The sequence below is a fragment of the Panulirus ornatus genome, chromosome 15, assembly GCF_036320965.1.
Source record: "Panulirus ornatus isolate Po-2019 chromosome 15, ASM3632096v1, whole genome shotgun sequence".
NCBI lineage: Eukaryota > Metazoa > Arthropoda > Malacostraca > Decapoda > Palinuridae > Panulirus > Panulirus ornatus.
Genome location: NC_092238.1, coordinates 38,929,220 through 38,951,817, shown reverse-complemented (window position 1 = coordinate 38,951,817; position 22,598 = coordinate 38,929,220). Strand labels below are relative to the sequence as shown.

The window sequence follows — 22,598 nt, the reverse complement described above, 5'->3', positions numbered from 1 at the left end:
AAAGTCCAGAGAACCACTGATATGATACCAGCATTAAGAGAGGTGTGCTACAGGGAAAGGGTAGAAGTCTCAAATTCGGCCAATTTGGAAGAGAGAAGAGTGAGGGGTGACTTGATCGCTACCTCTTAAGTTTCTAGAAACAGATGGATAACTAGAGAGAGACTAGTTCTTAAGAGATTCAGGCACAGAGCAACGATAGGACAGTACATGAAACTAAGCAAGAACCTTATTCAGATAGATGTGAGGAAAGTATTTTAACCAAACAAAAGTTGATGAAGAGAACTGGACGACGGGAGGCATGGTTAATGCATACACCAAACTGAAATATAAGGAGCTGTATGACAGTAGAAGAAGTCCAGCAGGGGTAAGACTCCCTCTCACTACAGTGCAATTCTGAAATTATTAAAACACACACACTCACACAGCACACAATAAACCGTTCTTTATTCATTTATTCATTCATTTATTTACAAGAGACTTGCCTGTGACCCCCCAGGCTCTCCCATCCGCTCCTCGCATCTGTTGTTTAAGTAATACCGAGAAGCAAAACATCCCGGGCCTTGTGTGATGCTCAGGGTCTCCCACACCGCACCGCACGATGAATATTGCAAGCCATGACAGCAGGAGGTGCTGGTGGTGGGAGGCGAGTCACGGAAAACGGAAACACAAATGATTTTCGGGATAAGAAAATGAACGGATAGGTGAATGAATATATATATATATATATATATATATATATATATATATATATATATATATATATATATATATAGTTATTTATTTATTTATTATACCTGATCGCCGTTTCCCGCGTCAGCGAGGTAGCGCCAGGAAACAGACAAAATGGCCTAACCACATATATACATAAATATATATAAATATATATAAATAAAAAGAGCGTGGTTGAGAGAGCAGAAGAGGGTGTTTTGAAATGGTTTGGGCACATGGAGAGAATAAGTGAGGAAAGATTGACCAAGAGGATATATGTGTCGGAGGTGGAGGGAACGAGGAGAAGAGGGAGACCAAATTGGAGGTGGAAAGATGGAGTGAAAAGGATTTTGTGTGATCGGGGCCTGAACATGCAGGAGGGTGAAAGGAGGGCAAGGAATAGAGTGAATTGGAGCGATGTGGTATACAGGGGTTGACGTGCTGTCAGTGGATTGAATCAAGGCATGTGAAGCGTCCGGGGTAAACCAAGGAAAGCTGTGTAGGTATGTATATTTGCGTGTGTGGACGTGTGTATGTACATGTGTATGGGGGGGGTTGGGCCATTTCTTTCGTCTGTTTCCTTGCGCTACCTCGCAAACGCGGGAGACAGCGACAAAGTATAAAAAAAAAAAAAAAAAAAAAAAAATATATATATATATATATATATATATATATATATATATATATATATATATATATAGTATTTTTTATTATTCTTATTTTGCTTTGTCGCTGTCTCCCGCATTAGCGAGGTAGCGCAAGGAAACAGACGAAAGAATGGCCCAACCCACCCACATACACATGTATATACATACACGTCCACACACGCGAATATACATACCTATACATCTCAACGTATACATATATATACACACACAGACATATACATATATACACATGTACATAATTCATACTGTCTGCCTTTATTAATTCCCATCGCCACCCTGCCACACATGAAATAACCCCCCCCCCCTCCCCCTCATGTGTGCGAAGTAGCGCTAGGAAGACAACAAAGGTCCTATTCATTCACACTCAGTCTCTAGCTGTCATGTAATAATGCACCGAAACCACACCTCCCTTTCCACATCCAGGCCCCACAGAACTTTCCATGGTTTACCCCAGACGCTTCACATGCCCCGGTTCAATCCACTGACAGCGCGTCGACCCCGGTATACCACATCGTTCCAATTCACTCTGTTCCTCGCACGCCTTTCACCCTCCTGCATGTTCAGGCCCCGATCACTCAAAATCTTTTTCACTCCATCTTTCCACCTCCAATTCGGTCTCCCACTTCTCCTCGTTCCTGCGACACATATATCCTCTTGGTCAATCTTTCCTCACTCATTCTCTCCATGTGACCAAACCATTTCAAAACACCCTCTTCTGCTCTCTCACCCACACTCTTTTTATTACCACACATCTCTCTTACCCTATTATTACTTACTCGATCAAACCACCTCACACCACAAATTGTCCTCAAACATCTCATTTCCAGCATATCCACCCTCCTGCGCACAACTTTATCCATAGCCCACGCCTCGCAACCATACAACATTGTTGGAACCACTATTCCTTCAAACATACCCATTTTTGCTTTCCGAGATAATGTTCTCGTCTTCCACACATTCTTCAAGGTTTCAAGAATATTCGCCCCCTCCCCCACCCTATGATTCACCTCCGCTTCCATGGTTCCATCCGCTGCCAAATCCACTCCCAGATATCTAAAACACTTCACTTCCTCCGGTTTTTCTCCATTCAAACTTACCTCCCAATTGACTTGACCCTCAACCCTACTGTACCTAATAGCCTTGCTCTTACTCACATTTACTCGCAACTTTCTTCTTTCAGACACTTTGCCAAACTCAGTCACCAGCTTCTGCAGTTTCTCACATGAATCAGCCACCAGCGCTGTATCATCAGCGAACAACAACTGACTCACTTCCCAAGCTCTCTAATCCACAACAAACTGCATACATGCCCCTCTTCCATAACTCTTGCATTCACCTCCCTAACAACCCCATCCATAAATAAATTAAACAACCATGGAGACAACACACACCCCTGGCGCAAACCTACATTCACTGAGAACCAATCACTTTCCTCTCTTCCTACACGTACACATGCCTTACATCATCGATAAAAACTTTTCACTGCTTCTAACAACTTGCCTCCCACACCATATATTCTTAATACCTTCCACAGAGCATCTCTATCAACTCTATCATATGCCTTCTCCAGATATATAAATGCTACATACAAATCCATTTGCTTTTCTAAGTATTTCTCACATACATTCTTCAAAGCAAACACCTGATCCACACATCCTCTACCACTTCTGAAACCGCACTGCTCTCCCCCAATCTGATGCTCTGTACATGCCTTCACCCTCTCAATCAATACCCTCCCATATAATTTCCCAGGAATACTCAACAAACTTATACCTCTGTAATTTGAGCACTCACCTTTGTCCTCTTTGCCTTTATATATATATATATATATATATATATATATATATATATATATATATATATTTTTTTTTTTTTATACTTTGTCGCTGTCTCCCGCGTTTGCGAGGTAGCGCAAGGAAACAGACGAAAGAAATGGCCCAACCCCCCCCATACACATGTACATACACATGTCCACACACGCAAATATACATACCTACACAGCTTTCCTTGGTTTACCCCGGACGCTTCACATGCCTTGATTCAATCCACTGACAGCACGTCAACCCCTGTATACCACATCGCTCCAATTCCCTCTATTCCTTGCCCTCCTTTCACCCTCCTGCATGTTCAGGCCCCGATCACACAAAATCCTTTTCACTCCATCTTTCCACCTCCAATTTGGTCTCCCTCTTCTCCTCGTTCCCTCCACCTCCGACACATATATCCTCTTGGTCAATCTTTCCTCACTCATTCTCTCCATGTGCCCAAACCATCTCAAAACACCCTCTTCTGCTCTCTCAACCACGCTCTTTTTATTTCCACACATCTCTCTTACCCTTACGTTACTTACTCGATCAAACCACCTCACACCACACATTGTCCTCAAACATCTCATTTCCAGCACATCCATCCTCCTGCGCACAACTCTATCCATAGCCCACGCCTCGCAACCATACAACATTGTTGGAACTACTATTCCTTCAAACATACCCATTTTTGCTTTCCGGGATATATATATATATATATATATATATATATATATATATATATATATATATATATATATATATATATATATATATCTTTCTTTCTTTCATACTATTTGCCATTTCCCGCATAAGCGAGGTAGCGTTGAGAACAGAGGACTGGGCCTTTGAGGGAATATCCTCACCTGGCCCCCTTTTCTGTTCCCTCTTTTGGAAAATTAAAAAAAAGAAGCGAGAGGGGAGGATTTCCAGCCCCCCGCTCCCTCCCCTTTTAGTCGCCTTCTACGACACGCAGGGAATACGTGGGAAGTATTCTTTCTCCCCTATCCCAGGGATAATATATATATATATTTATATATATATATATATATATATATATATATATATATATATATATATATATATATATAAATATATATATACACACACACACACACACACACACACACAGTTTAAAGTATACGAATTTTAACTAACCTTGAAAAAAAGATATATTCAAAATTAAGAAAGAAAATTGAGAAGATGATTAACGTGGTGATGCTAAGGGGTTTCTTCAGTTCGTCATAGCACTTGTGTTGAAGAACTGGGAAGAGAAGTAACATGAAAAGACGAAAATGCTAGAAACATTTTTCATACTTGTTGGAGACTTTTGAGTTTTCATGAAGGACAAACGGGCTTTTGTATAGAAGAGAGTGAAAATATGAGTGAAAAATATTGATATAGACGAAAACGAATGGATAGAATGGAATGAATGAGAAACGTGTGGGAGAGTGCGGCTCTTTGTAACACTGCAGTAAAGGATCTAATACAATACTGTAGCAGTGGATCTTGTAATACAGTACTGTAGCAGAGGATATTGTAATACAGTACTGTGAGAGAGCATCGTTTAATACAAGACTACAACAAAGGATCTTGTAATACAATACTACAGCAGAGGATCTTGTAATACAATAATGCAGTGCAGGACCGTTCAGTACAATACTACAGCAGAGGATCTTGTAATACAATACTGTGGCAGAGAATCACTTATACACTGTAATACTGCAGCAGTGGATCATGTAACACAATACTGTAGCGGAGGATTTTGTAACACTAACACTGTAGCAGGACAACAACATTAAAGGTGTTGTACTATCGGAAAACAAAGAGATCTGACCTCTGGGTATAAAAGGGCAACCGTTAAGGTCATGGATCAAATTATAAAGAAGGGGAGGATCTGGGGCAATAACATGACATGGAACGCCTATAGAAGACTGAGTTGGATTGGCTTGTGTGTGTGTATGTCACTGTCTGTATATCGTTCTGTGTTCGCACTGTATTTGAACTGTATGAGGAGGAAGTTCTGCACCGCTGGGGCTCCTATCTCTGTGTTTATGTGGAATTCAGAGTCTGTGTGTGTATGTGTGTGTGTGTGTGTTTGCTTAAATGAGTGTTTGATGGTATTTTTGTTTGATATGTGTGTGACTCAACGTCTTTGTTTGTATGTATGTATTTTTACGCTGGGGTGTTACGGGACTCTGCCAGCCTGTGGTTAGGTACAGCGGAAACGAAAAGACACCTTTGGCGAGGCTGTAACGACGTGCTGTTGACGAGATGACAATCTCGTACAAGGATTTCTCACACCAAAGAAACTTAAGATTTCCCTGCTACTGGAAGCTTCGAAGCGGAAGAGGCTCAAGGAAAAGAGGTACTGGAGATAAACCGTGACGCTTTCAAGAAAGCGGTCGTAGGCCAATTGCGAATAATAATACATTGTGCCGTTAATAATGTGAATATGCATTTGAATGGGTGTGCGCGTATGTGTGTATGTCTGTGTACATCGATGCGAATAGACAAAAATTCGTGTGTCTGTATTTATCACCGCTTGTACTGTATGTGGTATAGATGTATGAGTTTTGGGCCTTGTATGCAAAGAGACTGGAAGAGGGTTGGTGTGCTGGAGCTAAAATGCCTGAGAACGATTTGTGGTGTGAATTAGGATGATCGCACAAGGAAATGTAGTCTTATTGGGAAGGCAGACCAAAGTGTGGTGTAATATCTCGGAGAGGAGGAGTGAAGAAGGACTGGCTGAAGAGATCTGTAGAAGGGACAAGAGCGAGACTAAGGAAATGGAAGGATGGAAGTTGGGGAGAAAAATTTAGGAGTATCAGGCCCTGAACACTGAGGAGGACAGAGGTGTGCACCAGATAGAATGAATGGGATCGATGTGGTATACATGGGACGACGTGATGTCAGAGGACTGAACTGAGGAGGACAGAGGTGTGCACCAGATAGAATGAATGGGATCGATATGGTATACATGGGACGACGTGATGTCAGAGGACTGAACCATGGCATAGGAAGTGGTTATGGATGAACCACCGCCGTTGTTTGTGCGGCTTTGTTGTAGATGGCAGACTCTAGTTTCTGTGCATTATACATGAAAGCTGGAGAGTGCCAGTGTGTATGTATGAGTACATGTATTTGTCCTTAGCTTTAGCCCGCTAAAACGTGAGAAGCAACGAGGTACAAAAATGAATGAGTAAAAGTGTGCAAGGCAAAATTATATATATATATATATATATATATATATATATATATATATATATATATATATATATATATATATATATATATATATACAAGTCTGAAAGAAAGAAAATAATAAATGACTAACTGATGAAAATGATTGTGGATTGCATACAAAAGAGATGGGGCCAGATGGGTGTAGATACACCCAGTACAATGCAGATTGATATAATATATCTCTCTCTCTCTCATTAACTTTTATGACACCAGATTCCTGTATCGTCTGGATAGCGACAGAAAAAAAATTGGTAATTAGGGATAAAGGTTATATATATATATATATATATATATATATATATATATATATATATATATATATATTATCCCTGGGGATAGGGGAGAAAGAATGCTTCCCACGTATTCCCTGCGTGTCGTGGAAGGCGACTAAGAGGGAAGGGAGCGGGGGGCTGGAAATCCTCCCCTCTCGTTTTTTTTTTTTTTTTTTTCCAAAAGAAGGAACAGAGAAGGGGGCCAGGTGAGGGTATTCCCTCAAAGGCTCAGTCCTTTGTTCTTAACGCTACCTCGCTATCGCGGGAAATGGCAAATAGTATGAAGAAAAAAAAAAAAAAAAATATATATATATATATATATATATATATATATATATATATATATATATATATATATATATATATATATATATATATATATGTGTGTGTGTGTGTGTGTGTGTGTGTGTATTAGCATGATAGCACACATGCTTAAACGTGGGCCTACGTGTTGTAGTGGTTAGCGTTACTGACGCCTGTGATCGGACCCACACGAGTTCCAGTCTCGGGTGCTGAAATCGGCCCACACCCCATCCAGGTGTTCATCCTTACCTCGGAGCTGGTTCATGAATGATTACCTGGCTTTAACTGGGATTTATATATATATATATATATATATATATATATATATATATATATATATATATATATATATATATATATATATATACACCCATACGAGTAAATACATGATACATGTATATAATAAAGGGCTAAGAGACGGGGTAACACGAGTGTAAGACTCTCTCCTGGTAACACACCAATAGTAACCATATAACCGCACTTGAGTGGAAATCGATGCGAATACTTTTCGAGATATGATAAGGGTGATACAAGTCGATAAAAAGAACCATCTATATGATAACGTGATGGGAGGAAAAAAAAAAATCCAACAAACGTATTTGTAAAAAGGGATCCATTTCCAGATGCATCAGCTCTCTGATCCATGTCTTGTATCATTTGACACATACCATTTTCCAATGATCGATGAAGGGAAAAAAAAAAGCGTATTCTTTTAAGTTTCCTTTCATTTTCTTTTCTTCTTCCCTAGCTTTTATCCCCAGGCTCCCCTCTCCAAGACACTTGTGCTTTATCTGGCTTTCAACTGGAACCACTTGCCTTGAATTATATCCCCCCCCCCCACCTCCTCCACTCCTCTCACACACTCCCTCTTCCCCTCAGACCCACCCAGTTCCCCTCTTAACTTGACTCTCAACAAAGAGTCTTCCCAGCCATTACGACGCTGGCCCCCTCCAGCAACCAGTCATTACACCAACCCTACAGACCTGTACTACCTTAACTCTATTCAGAACCCGACTCCTTTCCTGGACTGTCCCTCTCTCTCATTACGATATCTCTTACGACCCTGGTGTCTTCTGACGCACTCCTCTCTCTCTCTCTCTCTCTCTCTCTCTCTCTCTCTCTCTCTCTCTCTCTCTACGATGTCTCTCAAGACCGTAGTGTCTCTTATCCTCCTCCTCTCTCATTACACGATCTCACACAACTCCCAGCATTTCTGAAACTTTTATTCTTTTTGTCGTTTCATCTCCCACAACACCACTGTCTCCCGCCTGTCCTCTCTCATACATCTCTCACAACCCCAGTGTCTTCTGGCTCACTCTTCTCATTACAAACACAACCCAAGCGTCTCCTGACTTCCCCCTGCCCCATCTCTCTCTCTCTCTCTCTCTCTCTCTCTCTCTCTCTCTCTCTCTCTCTCTCTCTCTCTCTCTCTCTCTCTCTCACACACACACACACACACACACACACAACACCAGAGTCTCTTGGCTATCCTCTCTCATACATCTCTCACAACCCCCCGGCACCTCCTGGCTCCTAGAGTCACGTCTCTCATTACATTTTTCACAAGCCTTGGGTGTCGCGCTGCGGATCCATCCAGCACATACCTAGCCGTGCGTCGCATGGCCCTCACCCCACACTCGTCCAGACCTCCTCGCCCACTCACCCCTTCAAGACGACCCTCACCTGCTCCCCGTTGCACCTGTTAGAGCCGGGGAGTCCCTTGACCTTCCCACACCTCACTGCCAACCACCACCCGCTGCCTCACAACGCTGTATACAATGTCGTCCCCGAGATGTTCTTTACCGTAGTTAGCTAGGTTGGATGGCTGAGGATTATTATCATTATAATTATAATTATTATCATTATTATCATCATTGTCAGTAGTAGTATTATTGGTGATGATGATGATGGGTTATATTATCATTATGTTTATAATTTATTATTATCATTAGCTTTAGTCATGGTTGTAGAAGCACGCGTATTAGTCGTAGTAGTTCAGATAACATTATCACCGCCAATATCTTAATTACGATTAACATTACGAGGCAACTTTGTATCAGAAAAAGGAGGATGTTGAATTGTATCAGGCCAGGTCAACCAGGTACTGTACATGACCGCATATTCGAGGTGGGGTTAGCCACACCAGCACCACAGAACATAATCCCCGCTTCCCTCACTCCCTCTCACAGTCACCACCAAAGTTTAACGCAGGTGCATTTTAAGATTTTTTTCTCCGGGGGAATGTTAATTTTTAAGACTGAAATTTAGTTTCGGAGTTTGATTTGGGAGTTGGTTTATTGTCTTTAGGAGGGAACTTTGGTGTTGATCGTTTTAGAACTCTCTTTTTCCTTACGTAAGTTTTCTTTCTCCAGCAGTGTCCCTTTTTTGTCTTCAAGTTAATGAATTTGGAAGCTGATTACCTGGAGGGGTTTGGAGGAAAGGTGTGGATGTTTTCACAGTCTCATTACTAAAACACGACTCGAACTTAGGCTTATATTTTCCTGCCTGGTCATAACCTGGCCAGCTGCTGGGTTTACACAGCTGGTTCTTGTTGTCGTTACGAGAAGATTAATTATCTTCTCCGATATAACTGTTCTTGTTTTTGTCTCTAGGATATATATATATATATATATATATATATATATATATATATATATATATATATATATATATATATATATATATATTGCTTTTTATTTTGCTTTGTCCCTGTCTCCCGCATTAGCGAGGTAGCGCAAGGAAACAGACGAACGAATGGCCCAACCAACCCACATACACATGTATATACGTACACGTCCACACACGCAAATATACATACCTATGCACCTCAACGTATACATATATATGTGTATATATATATATATATATATATATATATATATATATATATATATATATATATATATATACACACACACACACAGACATATACATATATACACATGTACATAATTCATACTGTCTGCCTTTATTCATTCCCATCGCCACCCCGCCACACATGAAATAACAACCCCCTGCTCCCACCTGTGTGCGAGGTAGCGCTAGGAAAAGACAGCAAAGGCCACTTTCGTTCACACTCAGTCTCTAGCTGTCATGTAATAATGCACCGAAACCACAGCTCCCTTTAAACATCCAGGCCCCACAGAACTTTCCATGGTTTACCCCAGACGCTTCACAAGCCCTGGTTCAATCTATTGACAGCACGTCGACCCCGGTATACCACATCGTTCCAATTCACTCTATTCCTTGCACGCATTTCACCCTCCTGCATGTTCAGACCCTGATCACTCAAATCCTTTTTCACTCCATCTCTCCACCTCCAATTTCGCCTCCCACTTATCTTCGTTCCCTCCACCTCTGACACATATATCCTCTTGGTCAATCTTTCCTCACTCATTCTCTCCATGTGACCAAACCATTTCAAAACACCCTCTTCTGCTCTCTCAACCACTCTTTATATTACCACACATCTCTCTTACCCTATTATTACTTACTCGATCAAACCACCTCACACCACATATTGTCTTCAAACATCTCATTTGCAGCACATCCACCCTCCTCTGCACAACTCTACCCATAGCCTACGCCTCGCAACCATATAACACTGTTGGAACCACTATTCCTTCAAACATACCCATTTTTGCTTTCCGAGATAATGTTCTCGACTTCCACACATTCTTCAACGCTCCCAAAACTTACGCCCCCTTCCTCACCCTATGATTCACTTCCGCTTCCATGGTTCCATCCGCTGCCAAATCCACTCCCAGATATCTAAAACACTTGCACTTCCTCCAGTTTTTCTCCATTCAAACTTACCTCCCAGTTGACTTGTCCCTCAACCCTACTGTACCTAATAACCTTGCTCTTGTTTACGTTTACTCTCAGCTTTCTTCTATCACACACTTTAACAAACTCAGTCACCAGCTTCTGTAGTTTCTCACGCGAATCAGCCACCAGCGCTGTATCATCAGCGAACAACAACTGACTCGCTTCCCAAGCTCTCATCCACAACAGACTACATACTTGCCCCTCTTTCCAAAGCTCTTACATTCACCTTCCTCACAACCCCATCCATAAACAAATTAAACAACCGTGGAAACATCACACACCCCTCCAGCAAACCTACATTCACTGAGAACCAATCACTTTCCTCTCTTCCTACATTTACACATGCCTTACATCCTTGATAAAAACTTTTCACTGCTTCTAACAACCTGCCTCCCACACCATATATTCTTAATACCTTCCACAGAGCATCTCTATCAACTCTGTCATATGCCTTTTCTAGATCCATAAATGCTACATACAAATCCATTTGCTTTTGTAAGTGTTTCTCACATACACTCTTCAAAGCAAACACCTGATCCACACATCCTCTACCACTTCTGAAACCACACTGCTCTTCCCCAATCTGATGTTCTGTACATGCCTTCACCCTCTCAATCAATACCCTCCCATACGATTTCCCAGGAATACTCAACTCACTTTTATACCCTTTGCCTTTGTACAATGGCACTATGCAAGCATTCCGCCAGTCCACAGGCACCTCACCATGAGTCATACATACATTAAATAACCTTACCAACCAGTCAACAATACTGTCACCCCCTTTTTTAATAAATTCCACTGCAATACCATCCAAACCCACTGCCTTGCCGGCTTTCGTCTTCCGCAAAGCTTTTACTACCTCTTCTCTATTTACCAAATCATTTTCAATAACCCTCTCACTTTGCACACCACCTCGACCAAAACACCCTATATCTGCCACTCTGTCATCAAGCACATTCAACAAACCTTCAGAATACTCACTCCATCTCCTTCTCACATCACCACTACTTCCCCATTAGCCCTCTTCACTGAAGTTCCAATTTGTTCCCTTGTCTTACGCACTTTATTTACCTCCTTCCAAAACATCTTTTTATTCTCCCTAAAATTTAATGATACTCTCTCACCCCAACTCTCATTTGCCCTCTTTTTCACCTCTTGCACCTTTCTCTTGACCTCCTGCCTCTTTCTTTTATACATCTCCCAGTCATTTGCATTATTTCCCTGCAAAAATCGTCCAAATGCCTTTCTTTTCTCTTTCACTAATAATCTTACTTCTTCATCCAACCACTAACTACCCTTTCTACCCACACTTCTCATGCCACAATCATCTTTTGCGCAAGCCATCATCGCTTCCCTAAATACATCCCATACCTCCCCCACTCCCCTTACGTCCTTTGTTCTCACCTTTTTCCATTTGATACTCTGTCTCTCCTGGTACTTCCTCACACAAGTCTCCTTCCCAAGCTCACTTTCTCTCACCACTCTTTTCACCCCAACATTCCTCTTTTCTGAAAACCTCTACAAATCTTCGCCTTAGCCTCCACAAGATAATGATCAGACATCCCTCCAGTTGCCCCTCTCAGCACATTAACTTCCAAAAGTCTCTCTTTCGCGCGCCTATCAATTAGCACGTAATTCAATAAAGCTCTCTGGCCATCTCTCCTACTTACATACGTATACTTATGTATATCTCTCTTTTTAAACCAGGTATTCCCAATCACCAGACCTTTTTCAGCAAATAAATCTACAAGCTCTTCACCATTTCCATTTACAACACTGAACACCCCATGTTCACCAATTATTCCCTCAACTGCCACATTACTCACCTTTGCATTCAAATCACCCATCACTATAACCCGGTCTCGTGCATCAAAACTACTAACACACTCACTCAGGTGCTCCCAAAACACTTGCCACTCATGATCTTTCTTCTCATACCCAGGTGCATATGCACCAATAATCACCCATCTCTCTCCATACACTTTCAGTTTTACCCATATCAATCTAGGGTTTACTTTCATACACTCTATCACATACTCCCACCACTCCTGTTTCAGGACTAGTGCTATTCCTTCCCTTGCTCTTGTCCTCTCACTAACCGCTGACTTTACTCCCAAGACATTCCCAAACCACTCTTCCCCTTTACCCTTGAGCTTCGTTTCACTCAGAGCCAAAACATCCAGGTTCCTTTCCTCAAACATACTACCTATCTCTTCTTTTTTCTCATCTTGGTTACATCCACACACATTTAGGCACCCCAATCTGAGCCTTCGAGGAGGATGAGCACTCCCCGCGTGACTCATTCTTCTGTTTCCCCTTTTAGAAAGTTAAAATACAAGGAGGGGAGGGTTTCTATCCCCCGCTCCCGTCCCCTTTAGTCGCGTTCTACGACACGTGAGGAATGGGTGGGAAGTACTCTTTCTCCCCTATTCCCAGGGATAATATATATATATATATATATATATATATATATATATATATATATATATATATATATATATATCGAGGATGTAAGTTATGTGTACGTGTAGGAAGAGAGGAAAGTGATTGGTTCTCAGTGAATGTAGGTTTGCGGCAGGGGTGTGTGATGTCTCCATGGTTGTTTAATTTGTTTATGGATGGGGTTGTTAGGGAGGTGAATGCAAGAGTTTTGGAAAGAGGGGCAAGTATGAAGTCTGTTGGGGATGAGAGAGCTTGGGAAGTGAGTCAGTTGTTGTTCGCTGATGATACAGCGCTGGTGGCTGATTCACGTGAGAAACTGCAAAAGCTGGTGACTGAGTTTGGTAAAGTGTGTGAAAGAAGAAAGTTAAGAGTAAATGTGAATAAGAGCAAGGTTATTAGGTACAGTAGGGTTGAGGATCAAGTCAATTGGGAGGTAAGTTTGAATGGAGAAAAACTGGAGGAAGTAAAGTGTTTTAGATATCTGGGAGTGGATCTGGCAGCGGATGGAACCATGGTAGCGGAAGTGAATCATAGGGTGGGGGAGGGGGCGAAAATTCTGGGAGCCTTGAAGAATGTGTGGAAGTCGAGAACATTATCTCGGAAAGCAAAAATGGGTATGTTTGAAGGAATAGTGGTTCCAACAATGTTGTATGGTTGCGAGGCGTGGGCTGTGGATAGAGTTGTGCGCAGGAGGGTGGATGTGCTGGAAATGAGATGTTTGAGGACAATGTGTGGTGTGAGGTGGTTTGATCGAGTAAGTAATGTAAGGGTGAGAGAGATGTGTGGAAATAAAAAGAGTGTAGTTGAGAGAGCAGAAGAGGGTGTTTTGAAATGGTTTGGTCACATGGAGAGAATGAGTGGGGAAAGATTGACCAAGAGGATATATGTGTCAGAGGTGGAGGGAACGAGGAGAAGTGGGAGACCAAATTGGAGGTGGAAGGATGGAGTGAAAAAGATTTTGAGTTATCGGGGCCTGAACATGCAGGAGGGTGAAATGCGTGCAAGGAATAGAGTGAATTGGAACGATGTGGTATACCGGGGTCGACGTGCTGTCAGTGGATTGAACCAGGACATGTGAAGCGTCTGGGGTAAACCATGGGAAGTGTGTGGGGCCTGGATGTGGAAAGGGAACTGTGGTTTCGGTGCATTATTACATGACAGCTAGAGACTGAGTGTGAACGAATGGGGCCTTTGGTGTCTTTCCTAGCGCTACCTAGCACACATGAGGGGGGAGGGGGTTGTTATTCCATGTGTGGCGAGGTGGCGTTGGGAACAAATAAAGGCAAACAGTATGAATTATGTACATGTGTATATATGTATACGTCTGTGTATGTATATATATGTGTACATTGAGATGTATAGGTATGTATATTTTCGTGTGTGGACGTGTATGTATATACATGTGTATGTGGGAGGGTTGGGCCATTCTTTCGTCTGTTTCCTTGCGCTACCTCGCTAACGCGGGAGACAGCGACAAAGCAAAATAAATAAATAAATATATATATATATATATATATATATATATATATATATATATATATATATATATATATATATATATATATGTATGTTATATACTTTATTTAGAGTCTGTGATTTCCAATTGGAATATAGTTTCCATCACAGAAAAATATCAAGTTTTTCCGGAGTATGATCGCTGCGAGTTTAGAGGATGATATATTTTTCCTCGTTCCTTATTGATGGATACATGTTGCTTCTCCTGTGTGAGCCTTGGTTGAAATCTATATTCCTTTTATCCTGTGTGTGTGTGTGTGTGTGTGAGAGAGAGAGAGAGAGAGAGAGAGAGAGAGAGAGAGAGAGAGAGAGAGAGAGAGAGAGAGAGAGAGAGAGTTTTACACCCTTGTGCCACGTCTCTGACCTTGTACATATGTAACATGTCTGCTCTTATGTACACACACACACACACACACACACACACACACACACACACACACACACACACACAGCCTAAGCCAGGTACCCATTTATCGACTAGCTTCGTGCGTGTGTGTGTGTGTATGTAGTGTGTGTGTGTTCCAGGCATTTGTTCTTACGTGCATCACACCTTACTCTTACGTCTGTAGTCAGTATATCCCTCAAAGATTCTTCTGATACCTTCGTGCATTGTCTCAATCACAAACGAAAAGTCAGGTGGTCGATGGGGTAGATGTCCGGTGCTCATGACACAGGTGTGGCGAGTGCATCTGTCCCAACGTCGGCTGACGCCTTTACTCATCTCTCCTTTAAACCCATAAGCAGACACCACGACTCTCTAACACGACGACACGACCCTCGGCTATGATGGCATGGCCTCCGACTTGACACTTAAAAGAGTCACATCGAAGATCATGCCATTGTGGCCAATGGTCGTGACATTATGCTCAAGGGTCGTGTATCGTCTTGCTCAAGTGTCATGCCGTTGTGCTTAAGGGATGATTAAACTTCTCTATGTATCGTGGTTGGGAGAATTTCCGTGGATGTCATCTGACTTCAATCTATCAGTGATGATTTCCTGTACGTAACACTTGGTATATCTCTGCATTCTAGGATTCCCGATAGGCGAAATTGACCCCGTGTGCACAACGGTACAACTCTTGAGTTCTGTCAAAGATCACACCATCATACCCAGGGATTGCGCCGCTGTGCACCGGGGTTTTACAGTGCAGTTTGTAAATGTTTATTGTCTGTAGTAAAGTATTAATACTGTTGTGTGGAGCATCTGCAGATATCAACTTTATGTGTATATCTAAGTCATTATTAATATGTTGTATGTTATACCCTTAAGCTGAGGAGGTAACAATACCATGAATTATTCTTGATTTAAATAGTTAATATTATTCTCTGTTGTTCAGCTCTCATAGTGGACAGTAAACATTACTCTTTTGTGTTGCTCCCGGCCCCCGGAAGTCAACTTTAGTGTATTGTGTTTCATGGTACGGTAAAAGCTCGGAGCATTGTGTGGGTAGATTGATAACATTTCCATGTCCTGTGTTGCTTCTGGAGCAGGTGTTGATGCGGTCTGGGGAAGGTTATCTGAGCGCTTCGTTCATTCCAGGCCCGGGTTCTGGTGCGGCGACGGCGTGGGGCTGGAAATGTACTACTCGGAGACGCCTTCGGTCTCCGTCGTCATCACGCGGCTGCCCACCGACAACGACCTCACCGCCCTCGACGCCTTCTCTAGTTTCTACTTCAAGATGTCCTACAAGTTCCTGCGTCGGGAGTCGGCTGTGGTGCGCTACGGAAAACCGACGGAGCCTAAGTACCTGGGGCTGCGTGACGTGACCACCGTGTGCAACGCGCTCTTCACCAACTGCGACCAGCGTCCGTGCTTTGTCCAGTCGCCCAACTTCCCAGGGATGTACCCAAGAAACACCACCTGTTACTATCACCTTAGTCAGACCAGGGCGCCACCTGGCAAACGCGCCGTCATCGCGCTGGGCCAGGCCAACGGCCACCTAGTGCACGTCAAGAGCCTGGCACAGCCTCACGACACGTCCGAGCGCCACCTGAAGCTATATGCGGACTGCTACTACGTGGGCGACTACGTGCGCGTTTACGACGGCGATTCCACGACATCACCCGTCTTGGTCACATTCTGTCGTGGAGACTCCGTGCCGGAGATCGTGTCTTCAGGGCCAGACCTCCTGATAGAGTTCACTACCTCCCCGTACGACTACCCGCACCACGAGGTGCCGTGGACACACGTGGCAGGGTTCGAACTCCAGGCTGAAACACGCTTCATCCCCGAGGCCGCCATAGGTGAGGACTGCCTCGTCGAGATCCGCAGCAGCGACAACAGCACCGGCTGGGTGGAGGGTGCCACACACAGCGTACCACCCAACACCACCTGCGTGTGGCAGTTCCTGGGGTCACACGGGCAGGTGGTGTGGATAACTTTCGTCCACTATCTGAGACAGACTCAGCTCACCAAGCTGCAGGCCAAGCTGTGCTCAACGCAGCTCACCCTCAGCGACGGCGAGTGGCCCGATGGGCAGACCATCACCCGACACTGCCACAACACAGAGCCACGCACCTGTGACCGTGCACGACGGCTGCTCGAAGACGCTAACGTGCGCCCCTGTGGCAAGAACGAGTCCTATGTATCCACTGGCAGGAGCTTAAGCATGTCACAGTTCTTCGGAGATGGAAGCATCGTTACGAAAGTCTCTTTCTTACTCAGGTAACATTTCTCGCTGTACTGACTCTTTCTCTAATTCCAGTTGTCTAACAAGTATTCTTTTTGAATAATGCATGATATACATTTCAGAAGACTTTATGGAAGGATACAGTAGTAAAATATTACAGCAGCATTTGCATGTAACTGAAGTATGAACACAAATAATTCCTGAATATTTAGAGAGCTGGGAAAATATTCCACTTTCGATTAAATAGTCTGAATATATGGAGAAGCATAGTAGAATATGCATAGCCTGTCAACCCACATTTCACAAAAGCGTAGTCGGGTGTTTGTTCAGCTCAGATGGTAGGTCTACGTAGCTACGAACTTTTCGCTGGAATCGGGTCAGTTGTGTTTTTTTTCATTACAGGTCTTATTCAGAGGTCAGTGGAGCTACGTACGCTTCAAATATACTTTGAGACTGTGTGTTTGTCGTGTATGCTGGCTGCATGTGACTAACACGACTGCTTCTTACTCAGGTACGAGTTTGTGGACCGCCGCCAAGCAGGAGAGTGGGCGGGCGATCCGTGCACGCGTGTCATCAGGAGCGACGGGGCGTCTCGTGGGAACATTACTTTCACTGCCCCGCGTGACGTGTTCCTGTATGGCCGCGGAGGACGCACGTCTGTCTCCTGTTCGTGGCGTCTGCTAGGAGCCGCAGACCAAGTGGTCCGCCTCACCATAAACAGCATCCTAACCGGATCGTCCGGTTGCCGGACACAGGTAAACCGCCAGACGAAAGCCTTGCGTTGCTTGCCTGGGGGATCCTCACACATGTCACTGTCTGTGTCCGAGTGGCCTTGGCCTGACGTGGAGCTGCCACTGGCCTGCGTCTGCTCCCAGGACTCCATACCCATCACAGAAGTGTCCCACGGGCCAGACTTGACCCTAAATCTCACTATTAAGGGAATGTTGCCCCACGAAGACTACAGGCACTATTTCTTCAATGCCACTTACGAGTTCCTGAAGGCACCCGGCTGCGTTGGGGCAACAAGAGTGTTGACAGGCGCGGCCGGTGAGATCGAGGCAGCTTCTTCACCCTCGAACTCAAAGGCCAGTTGTGAGGGGTTTCCTTGGCTGCTGAAGACTCCGCCAAACCACGCTCTCTTCCTAACCTTGCCGCGCGCCAGCCTGGACAATGGTACCTGCGCCTCGGACACTCGATTATTTTTTCACATTCCAGGAAAAGCCGAGCCAGTGCTTGGTGTGTGTCCCGCCGCTGACCCGGCAGCTGCTATTACCTTCTTCTGGCCGCCACCCGAGCCTCGAGTAATCAGTCAGCAGCCACTTGATGAAGAGGCAAACACCAGCGGCGATAACGAAGACGTCGAGGCCGACGACAAACCGACCAGCCGTGAGTTAGACTTTCGAGAACCCGATGATCGTGAGTCTTCCTTGGTGGTGGTGTGGGAGCCGCGCAGCGCCTCGCGTCTACGGCTGCGTTGGCTCACCACCTGGAATCCTGCCGACGCGGAGAGGCGGAAAGACACGCCTCCATCAACCGACGTCGGCGGCCAGGGTGGATGGCGAGACGAGGTACCAGAAGCGCCCTGCAAGGAACTGTGTCCAGAGCTGAGTGCCTGTATCCCCGCCGAGTTGTGGTGCGACGGCCGCCAGCACTGCCCTGAAGGTTAGTCCTCCGTACCTGTTGACGATGTAAGGAACTGGATCAGTCCATAAAGACTGACTGGTGAGTTACGGTCGTGAAAGCCAGACAAGTCGAGTTTATTGACTTTCCCACTGCAGACTCGATCACATTCCTCCACAGACACTCTGACTGTGGAGACCTATAAATACCAGCTACAAAACGTTTTGAGTACATTTGTAGTTAATGCGAGACGAAAGACAAAATACAGGCACTGTATATTGGCTCCGGAAACCCCGAGGCAGCAGTGGGGAAGCAATTAACCTGATGGTCTTGCCGCGTACCAGTACTTGTGGCGATAATTTGTAACTTCTGAGACCACAGTGAAACATAAACTTTATTCGCGTGTATTACAGTCACTTTACACACAATAATGTGTATTTAGTAGAGGCATCGTCTTGTGCTCTTGCTATTTCACTACTCTTTAGCTTTTTGACTGTTACAACTCTTCTGTTTTCGTAGTTTATATATATATATATATATATATATATATATATATATATATATATATATATTTTTTTTTTTTTTATACTTTGTCGCTGTCTCCCGCGTTTGCGAGGTAGCGCAAGGAAACAGACGAAAGAAATGGCCCAACCCCCCCATACACATGTACATACACACGTCCACCCACGCAAATATACATACCTACACAGCTTTCCATGGTTTACCCCGGACGCTTCACATGCCTTGATTCAATCCACTGACAGCACGTCAACCCCTGTATACCACATCGCTCCAATTCACTCTATTCCTTGCCCTCCTTTCACCCTCCTGCATGTTCAGGCCCCGATCACACAAAATCCTTTTCACTCCATCTTTCCACCTCCAATTTGGTCTCCCTCTTCTCCTCGTTCCCTCCACCTCCGACACATATATCCTCTTGGTCAATCTTTCCTCACTCATTCTCTCCATGTGCCCAAACCATTTCTGCTCTCTCAACCACGCTCTTTTTATTTCCACACATCTCTCTTACCCTTACGTTACTTACTCGATCAAACCACCTCACACCACACATTGTCCTCAAACATCTCATTTCCAGCACATCCATCCTCCTGCGCACAACTCTATCCATATCCCACGCCTCGCAACTATTCCTTCAAACATACCCATTTTTGCTTTCCGGGATAATGTTCTCGACTTCCAAACATTTTTCAAGGCTCCCAAAATTTTCGCCCCCTCCCCCACCCTATGATCCACTTCCGCTTCCATGGTTCCATCCGCTGACAGATCCACTCCCAGATATCTAAAACACTTCACTTCCTCCAGTTTTTCTCCATTCAAACTCACCTCCCAATTGACTTGACCCTCAACCCTACTGTACCTAATAACCTTGCTCTTATTCACATTTACTCTTAACTTTCTTCTTCCACACACTTTACCAAACTCAGTCACCAGCTTCTGCAGTTTCTCACATGAATCCGCCACCAGCGCTGTATCATCAGCAAACAACAACTGACTCACTTCCCAAGCTCTCTCATCCCCAACAGACTTCATACTTGCCCCTCTTTCCAAGACTCTTGCATTTACCTCCCTAACAACCCCATCCATAAACAAATTAAACAACCATGGAGACATCACACACCCCTGCCGCAAACCTACATTCACTGAGAACCAATCACTTTCCTCTCTTCCTACACGTACACATGCCTTGCATCCTCGATAAAAACTTTTCACTGCTTCTAACAACTTGCCTCCCACACCATATATTCTTAATACCTTCCACAGAGCATCTCTATCAACTCTATCATATGCCTTCTCCAGATCCATAAATGCTACATACAAATCCATTTGCTTTTCTAAGTATTTCTCACATACATTCTTCAAAGCAAACACCTGATCCACACATCCTCTACCACTTCTGAAACCACACTGCTCTTCCCCAATCTGATGCTCTGTACATGCCTTCACCCTCTCAATCAATACTCTCCCATATAATTTACCAGGAATACTCAACAAACTTATACCTCTGTAATTTGAGCACTCACTCTTATCCCCTTTGCCTTTGTACAATGGCACTATGCACGCATTCCGCCAATCCTCAGGCACCTCACCATGAGTCATACATACATTAAATAACCTTACCAACCAGTCAACAATACAGTCACCCCCTTTTTTAATAAATTCCACTGCAATATAGATATATATATTCCTATGAGTCTACGGGGAAAATGAAACACGATAATTTCCTAAGTGAGCTTTCGTGTAATAATCACATCATCAGGGGAGACACAAGATGATGTGATTATTACACGAAAGTGCTCTTGGGAACTTATCGTGTTTCATTTTCCCCGTGGACTTATAGGAATATCTTGATCACGCGCAAATTGTGACCCTCTCCAATATATATATATATATATATATATATATATATATATATATATATATATATATATATATATATATATATATATATATATATATTAAGCGGTATCGGATCCATCTGCTTTCTATTATACCGCATGTAAAAGGCAATATTGACAAGGCTGCATCATCGGGAATACAGTCTCGTCGCAGAATTAATTCTAAAAGAATCACTTCCCTGCTAATGGAAGTAGCGCAACCATGGAGCTACAGGAGCTCTTGGAAAATAGATATATATTCCTAGGAAAAGAAGGAAGAACACTTCCCACGTGTACTCGGCGTGTCGCACAAGTTGACTGAGGGGTAGTAGGATTTTGCATGCTCTGACGTACACCGCGAGCAGAAAGTTTGGAGAGGTTTTGTAAACGTCAGTGGATGAAAAGGAATATATTATTGACAAGGAATTTCTTACCCCCAAAGAAGTCCTTCATTCCCCCCACCACTGACTGAAATGCAGCCATGAAGCTGCTGGAAGTCCTGGGTCGTATGAAAACAACAAACTAAACAGTTTAATCTCGTCATATATCATCAAGATCCTTTCTACGAGGTTGCTGCAGCGCTAAGGCTGCGTTGCAGTCAGTACGAAGGGAAGAATGGACTGCTTTGAGGTACGAAGGTCTTTGAAAAGACTGTACTCCTTTTCGTCCACTGACGACAAGACAGCCTCAAAGAAAGTGTCTTCACGTGTAACGTAACCACTTTAAACTATACCTCATCTGCCGCATCTTCCACCACCTCAAAAGCAAACGCAACAAAGGTACAAACCACACAAAATTGTGCTTTCAGAACAATCACTGGCTGCTTAGTAACCACAACACTTGATACCTTCACAATGAAAGAGAGATCCTCTCAGTACAGAGCCACCTCAACTTACGGCACTCATTTCTATGCAACAGCGTTAGATCCATCCTGCCCAGACCACTTTAACGAACCACCAACCCCCAAGTAGAAATAAAAAGCTTACCCCTGCCTTACACTTCAGTAACTTCTATTCACAGATCCAAAAAATGTATATAACACCGACAAAACATATACACTGAAATAACCCGACAGGCAGTAAATAACCGACTTCCCAACTTTAAACTCCAGCCCACCAGTGATACACCATCTGTAACCTCACTCCCCAGACAAATACGAGTCACA

General features: G+C 43.6%; 1 protein-coding gene across 1 annotated transcript in view; it reads left to right on the top strand.

The window, feature by feature from the left end:
* Positions 1-22,598, top strand: part of LOC139753613 (uncharacterized) — a 777,635-nt gene that overhangs the window by 745,146 nt on the left and 9,891 nt on the right. The window contains exons 4-5 of the mRNA XM_071670232.1: positions 16,328-17,452; positions 17,929-19,079. Of these exons, the coding sequence (XP_071526333.1) occupies positions 16,328-17,452; positions 17,929-19,079 (2,276 nt within the window). The remainder of the gene's footprint in view (positions 1-16,327; positions 17,453-17,928; positions 19,080-22,598) is intronic.